The sequence below is a fragment of the Oculina patagonica genome, chromosome 4 (assembly GCF_052425735.1).
Source record: "Oculina patagonica isolate OP01 chromosome 4, crgOcupat, whole genome shotgun sequence".
Lineage (NCBI taxonomy): Eukaryota > Metazoa > Cnidaria > Anthozoa > Scleractinia > Oculinidae > Oculina > Oculina patagonica.
Window position 1 is genome coordinate 38024326 of NC_135761.1, and position 7521 is coordinate 38031846.

Below are 7521 nucleotides of genomic sequence, written 5' to 3' on the forward strand. Positions count from 1 at the left end.
CAGGGATTAAGAATACACGTGTGCTGTCTAGTAAGTTTTCAAACTTGAGAAACTCACTAAATTCTGCTTCTAAGTTCCTTCTGATGTGCTATTTAAGATAGAAGAAGAAAGTATGCGCTAGAAATTACGAATTTAACTTCTACCTGATTATCAAAATGAGCATTCGATCTACAAGGTCTGTAAGTTTCTTCAAAATTCTGCTTATTTAGTCAAATGTTCAAATAATGTGGGCTTAAAAAGTTTACTCGGTCTATTAATTAAAAGTTTTTGCCAAATATTAATAGATTTGGCTGCATTTGGCGTATTAAAACAGCTTATCAACTGGCAAAACAAGAACCTACTCACCTGCCATGCTGGCTGCCATATTGGATTTTACCCATAATACAATTCGAGTGCTTCTTTCGAATGCCTTTTTTAAATTAAAAAAATTCCTTGAAAGCTACTGCTACAGAAAGTTTATCATACAAATTTTTAATCTTCACCTAGTGTACTATCAATTCACAGCAATCATCCTTTGTCCCTTGATTTGGTACCAAAATCTGGACTGGCCCATGGACTACCTTTCTCATCTCTTCAACACTACCGAGAACCAAGAGTACATGGGTCACATTCCCAACAAGCAGCATTACATGTCTGAGACCATGTCCGTGGGCAGTCTTTTAAGACTTCGAGAAAAAAAGAGACTTTGAGAAGTGACACGACGAGCAAGTGGCAGAAAATGTGGAATTTGATTTCCAAAAAGTATCTGACCAAGTACTGTGAGTCCCACGTGAAGTTGCTAAAAGAGGGATGTCTCACCTTCAAACGCCTGTTCGAGAAACAACCAGAGTTCAACCCTTTTGACAACATGATGATCGCCTCAGCCTGCAACAGAGATCTCCGACAGAACTGCATGGCACCCAATACCATCCCCTCGGAACCACTGCACGAATAGCGCATGAATTCCAACCACTCCAAAGTTGCCCTGGAATGGCTGCACTGGAAGGAACACTTTGCCACAGTCTCCAGACAATCTACACCACGAGTCTGTGGGGATTCCGGTCGGCACACAGCCAACCAGGGTGAATACCCCATCCCAAACAGTTGCTACACCCTGGTGGGGTACAACGAGCAGACCAATAAAGTATACCAGGCTGTTTCTGGCATAGGTGTCCCAACTGTAATGAAAACCAATGAGGATTGGAGAATTGTAGTGTGGGGGAGGTGTACCATTGTACAATGAAAAAATCCAACTCCCGAGAGACAAGGGCTTCAACATGGTGATGGTGTGGGAATGCGAGTGGGAGTGGATCCCATGTTACCTCTTCGCCAGAATGACAAGTTGGTCTTTCTGCTTTGTTGCAACTGCATTCAAAAAGAAATGGCCAAACCCATGTTCGACCGAAGCTACGTCTGCAACCACACTGCTAAGCAGCTCTACGTGTTTTGCGCCATCAGTACCTAAAATTCAAAAGATCATTGGTACCATGGTCGTCATAGAAGCCAAATGCTGCAAAGGTCACACCAGAATTTTGGAGGAGCCAACAGTGTGATGGTTCACTTCCACGGGGTAACCTGTGTGCGGCTGGAACACTATTTACAGGAAGCAATCCCGCACGTGTAGCCAGTTTTTTAGGCAGATTGGAATGTCCTACGTTTCACTTAGGGCATAATGTTACCTTCAGAAATTATATCTTATCCCTGCTGTAAATAGTATTTAGAATGGTGAATAACAGTCCCTTTTGACATCATTCCAGGACAGAGCCATAGATGTTTGTGGTGACGCAAGGTGCAATTCCCCTGGCCACTGTGCAAAATATGGTGCCTACAACTTGGTGGAACTCAGCAGCAAAAAAGTACTTACTGTTGAGCTTGTTCAGGTAAATAAATTATTCCTATTAGCATATGTATGCAAATGACATTTGTACCAGTAATCACATGATTTCGAGTGCAATTTAGAATAAATAAGCACGAGTAAATTTTTCAAAGGCTAACAAAATTGCACGAGCCCGCAGGGCAAGTGCAATTTGTAGCCTTTGAAAAATTTACAAGTGCTTATTTATTCCAAATTGCACGAGAAAAATCATGTGATTACTTGTTAATAATATACAAGCGACAATTTCGGTCACGCTTTGATAATTTTCGTGACAACTTCAGAGTAGCGCCTGGCAAAAAATTTTGACGTGTGAATTCATGCGTAAATATTCATTCACTCTCTGGAAGTGCTGCATGAAAAGTTTTTAGAACAGTCTTTTGACTCTTTTCGCCGTTGAATTTGAAGAATGTGAATGACAAAGAAGGAAAAAATTCCTAAGGTTCTGCTGCTGTTCTTGGCTGAGAGGTATTTTTTTGGTACGTTTTATCCGTGCTGTGTTTGTGTTCGCCCGAACAGAAATCAACCTCAGTTCAACACATGTTGCTCTAGCTGACAAACTAGAATACCGAACTGAAATACTGAACTATAAAAATCTACCGAACGGATTTTCTTAGTACAGATGAGCACTCTGCTACAACTCCGCATTGCTACCTGATTTCACTAACGTTTTACAGGTTAGATTTGCCTCTTACAGTTGTAAAACTATCTTTTGTGCCTTTTGTTGTTGAGCGAGCTTTTAAATAAACAAGCTTCGGCTATTATTAAACAATCATGAAATGAAATGCTTGCTCCTTCTGTGTTCAAAACTAGGTAACCGGTTCCTTGGAAGTCTGGTCTGTACTTCTTCGCGTTTCGCTTCAGAGAAGTGAAGCAATGTTTCGGCGAGAATTTTAATTTACTATCGGCTGTCGGCCGTGAGCTTATTTCGAGTTTAGTTTATGTCTTGTCCTCTTTGCCTTTTTGATAATTCTACGTCTTTTACAGTAAGTAATGTTTGTTGTTCTTCTGTACTTTGCGTCATTTTCAAGTCTTCTAATTAAAATTGCGTTATTAAGTTTAAATTTTGTCTCACTTTCGTCCGCCATTTTGTTTGTTCAAGATGTATTTTTCATGAGGCTGTTGTCAATTACACCGTTTTGCACTGCTAATTACACGTTTTGCACTGCCAATTACACTTTTTGCACTGCCAATTACACTTTTTGCACTGGTTTGGGATAAATTGACGTGTTCTTAGCCAATCAGAATGGAGAAATTGCTGCTTGTATATTATTATAAATGTAATTACAATTTTGAAGCTTAACAGTCACATTCACGTCATTTTCCTCAGAGCAATGAAGTCAAGAACCCATACCACATGGAGCTAGAGGGGCTGAAGAGGGGACTACAATCATTGACAAAAGTGTTGACCCATTGTTAATTTACGCCCTTTTTTATTGTTATATGGACCAATTTTATCCTTTTGCCCCACCTTTCCAGCCCCCTCCCCCAAATCAATGTTGTAGTTTGTTTCTAGGAGTCCTTTGCTACCATTTTACAACATTGGATGGGGGGGGGGGTAATTTAGCAGACAGTCATAAAATTTAAAAACTACCTTATAATAGGAAATTAACGCGAATTTCAAAAATTCGCGTTAATTTAAGTCGCGTTAATTTTTGTTAACGTTAATTTCCGCGCCGTTAATTAAGTGGAGCGTTATTTTCCATGACATTAATTTCCATTATTTTGGCCCCAACTTCTCGATACGGTCCAGACGTTCTTGACTCCCAGGAAAAGGCATTATTTCATCATGAAACTACGAAGAACGCTCGAGGAGGTCAGATTCCTTCGCTTAACCGCTACGTTTAGGTTTATACGGCCTAGTAGTGAAATAAACTTGTTCCTGTTGTCCCAAACAGTGTTTTTTCTGTGTGTTCGTCACGTTAATTTCCTTCATTTTTTAAAGTTACCCCCTCTTTCGCGTTAATTTCCTTTTTTGGAAAGTATTTTTTCCCTCAATTCGCGTTAATTTAAGTCGCGTTAATTTCAAATACCTTAATTTACACAAGCGTTAATTTCCTATAATAAGGTAGTAGTAAATTTGTCATAAAAACTGCAGAGCGAAGTCAACGTGTCAACTACTTTTGTCAAAGATTGTAGCTGTGGTAAAAATGCTGAAGTGACAGTTGCAACCTTAATCACTGACAGGCATTCTGGGGTAAAAAAGCATATGAGGGTAAATGAAGAGCAAATTGACCATAAAAGGAGAAGAACAGGAAGTAAGTTTGTTGTAAACTTTGAATTAATCCTGTCGCTAAATTTTCCCTCGGCGAATTTAAAGCCACGACAAAACCATTTATCCCTTTAATAAGTGGAATAATCGGTTTAAAAGCTAGCTTTGAATTTAACTGAATCAATGTTATCATAATATTTAAGATGTGATGATTCTCTGGGAGTGAAAAAAATTTACAGTTATTATAAATCATACCTGCGTTGTGAAAATATATTTGACCCACAGCAATATATGTGATGTTCACACAAGCATTTTGAGTCTAAAATGAACTGTGTAAACCTAAAGTAGTTTTACATTCAGTCCCTTTGATAAAAATGTCAGGCAAAATAGTCAAAACAAAACCATTTACGGTTCTCATAAGTCAAGTGTGCGGTTTAAAGCAAGTTAACTGAATCGATGATATCAGAAAAATATTTTTGAACCACGGCAATCACTGTGGCGTTCACACAATCATTTTGGTCTAAAATGAGCCGTGTAAACCTCAAGTAGTTTTACATTTAATCCCTTTGCTAAAAATATTGTCCCTCAGTAAAAATAGTCACAACAAAACCATTTACGGCTCTCATAGGTCGAATGTTTGGTTTAAAAGTTAGTGAACTGAATCGATGATATCAGAAAAATATTTTCAAACCGCGGCAATTATTGTGGTGTACACACAATCATTTTGAGCCTATAATGCGAAAGTTGTGCAAACTTAAAAGTTGTTTTATATTTTGTTAAGCTCTGGATATTTTATTTTAAATAAATAAATATAAATAAAAAAATAAATTTCTTTCTACAACTGTGAAAATCATACAGTTTAAAATCAAACTGTAGTTGTCTTGATTTCTCCTAAAAGTTACTTTGGGCGAAGAATGAATTGGCTTGTAAAACCTTTTCGAGAATTTCATCTTCTGCTCTAAAATTGTAAAATGTAGCATAAATCATACTTACAATGTTTGAGGTGTCCTCGCAAAAAAAAATTCCCTTCAGATCCTTGTGTCAAATGAAACGATCATAATGTAAATAATGTAAATAGTGTCCACAATTAGTTTTTTTAAGCTCAATACCTGAGACACTTTAATAAAGTATTTCAGTCCATGCTTTCAGCTTGAACGGTAAACAACTTCTTGTACAGAGTCACAAAATGACACACCGTGCGCATCTTGTAAATCACGCCTTATGTTTTGTTCTCTCTTGCAGGAAGGACTATGCCCCATATGCCAAGAGAGCGGCGGCGGGGGCATGCTATGCTGCGCAGCTATAATCCACGAGGCTTGCCTTGTGGACAGTGTATGGACTGGGCAGCATGTAGCGTGCCCCTATACCATGCCCATCGTGCAGGAAGTTATTATGAGGATGTTGGATATTTATCCAGAAGAGAGGGAACCCCTCGAAGTGGTGAGTATTAATCAGTATTTTCTCTCGTAATCAATACAACAAATGTATTAATTGAATATTTTTTAATTTTCTCCTTCCAGGCCTTGAGAAACATTACTTTAAGGCGGCAAGACACCAGAAGAACGGGGAACATTGCCATGGAGGAGGCTCACAATAGTTTTACGGTCGCTTCAGGCCTGGGTCCAAACCTCGCGAATCACGGGCCCCACTCGCGGGATTTTTCAGCCATGAAAAAGAAAAACAAACATGGCGGTGCGTAAATTTTTTGTCGAAGTCTATTTTTGTCCAGTTTTCAGGGAAAATCGCGTTTACACGACATTTTTAGCCGCGAAGAGTCTTTATTGTAACTATTAGCTGAAGAAAAAAATGTTTGCCGATCAACATGTTGCCGAGGAGAAAATTTTATGTATGCGCTGCGATCAATCGTGTAGACCACGGAGTGGACTTCCAACCAAACCTACGAAATTCCCGAAACTAAAGCATGCAATACACGTTTACTTCTCTATCTTTTCTTAAGCGGCTTTGTCTGTGGCTTTAGTTTACTTCATTTATTGATGGCACTTCGATTTACAGGCCAACTTAATGACCGATAAATTTAAAGCAAGCAAGCGACTATTCTAAGCAAATCCAGGGCATGGCCAGTGGACAACGTTTACGCATGTGAAAGACGGGATCTTGTAAAGCCGAGATTTTAAAACGCGCGTGTGGCTTTTCTTGAAACGCGAAGTAATTTAACTAAAAGCAAGTCCGCTGACCCCACTTTTTACTCGTGAATGTAATGAAACGAGTATTGTTATGGTTATGGAAAGTGATATGCAAATTTTCAGTCGGTCGGTCGGTCGGTTGATGGGCTGTTAACTTTAATTTATGAATAATAATTTATGCATTAAATTATAAATTAATTATCCTTGTTTTTTTTTAACTTTGGCATACTGATCATTTGGGCTGAAAATTAGCATATAGATTTCTTTGTGTTGTTGTTAGTACGATGACCGATACCATAGGTTCAAAGTTAAATGGCTTGTATATAAAGCTTCTTTGAATGTCTCGATTTATAGCTCTTAAGAATTTCACATGACAAATAGAAGAAATAATCTTAGAGAAAATATGAAAATCTTCGAAACACTGAGCTGACATTCCGTGTTTTGATCGAATTTTTAGATTTTCCAGGCACAAATTGTGGACTGCGACTGTGTTGGGTATTAAAAGGTTGATTTCAGGACAATTGTATGAATTAAGTCTAATTTTAGCAGTCTCTGAATGTTTTATAGTTCCAAGCGTATTGTATGATAAACAATAGTCATGATACGTAAATAATTTATCGTAAAAAAGCTCGCCAAACTGACGAATTTTGTTGCCTTTTAATAATATACTGTATAGTACTTGATTTGCATCTCTAATAGATTCATAAAAAAAGGAGAAAGAAAAAAAAGACGTTGTATAAAATTGTAAAATAGATTGTCGTAAAAAAAAAAATTAATCGTCCCTGCTGAGAATTGAACCCGGGCTGCTGGACTGGAGGGCCAACGCATTGCCACTACACAACGTGTTAGCAAGCTTGCACTTTATGGTAGAAATTAGTGTTATATAACTTCTTTACTAACATGCCGCTCACAAAAAGACAGAATCATTTCATAGCTCTACACCAATACATTTAGTATTCTCATTCACGAGTGGGTTATGGTGGTTTTGTCAACTGTTTGCTAAACAAACAGGGCACGGTTGTTCGAAAGAGGGTTAAATTAACCTTGGGTTAGAGCTAAACCAGAGGTTAAATTTCTTAACCGCAGGTTTGTTAACCCGAGGATAAAATGGTGTTGTTCAAATCACGTTTAGCGGGCTGGTTAGTAAACCCTGGGTTACGCCCGCTAACCCATGGATATCATCCCATAATATTCTTTTGTTTGCCAGTTGGTGATACAAAGTACAAATAAATAGTTAGAGGTCTGCCTGCCTGAAATAACTATGAATTTAATCAAAGGGGTCAATGAGCCACTCGTGAATGCGTTAGATATAT

At 38.2% G+C, this 7521-nt stretch overlaps 1 protein-coding gene across 1 annotated transcript; it reads left to right on the top strand.

Moving 5' to 3' along the window:
* Positions 1–1496: 1496 nt before the first annotated feature.
* Positions 1497–5661, top strand: LOC144648419 (uncharacterized). Its single transcript, XM_078507985.1, has 4 exons — positions 1497–1859; positions 4040–4110; positions 5307–5504; positions 5585–5661. The coding sequence occupies exons 1-4, from the start codon at positions 1750–1752 to the stop codon at positions 5659–5661; spliced, it is 456 nt and encodes a 151-aa protein (XP_078364111.1). The 5' UTR covers positions 1497–1749.
* Positions 5662–7521: the final 1860 nt, after the last annotated feature.

Bases quoted from the DNA above. Each gene is read 5' to 3' on its own strand.
- LOC144648419 (XM_078507985.1), top strand. From the start codon at position 1,750: ATGTTTGTGGTGACGCAAGGTGCAATTCCCCTGGCCACTGTGCAAAAT. The intron at 1,860-4,039 runs GTAAATAAATTA...AATCACTGACAG, and splicing joins TTACTGTTGAGCTTGTTCAG to GCATTCTGGGGTAAAAAAGC. The intron at 4,111-5,306 runs GTAAGTTTGTTG...TCTCTCTTGCAG, and splicing joins TAAAAGGAGAAGAACAGGAA to GAAGGACTATGCCCCATATG.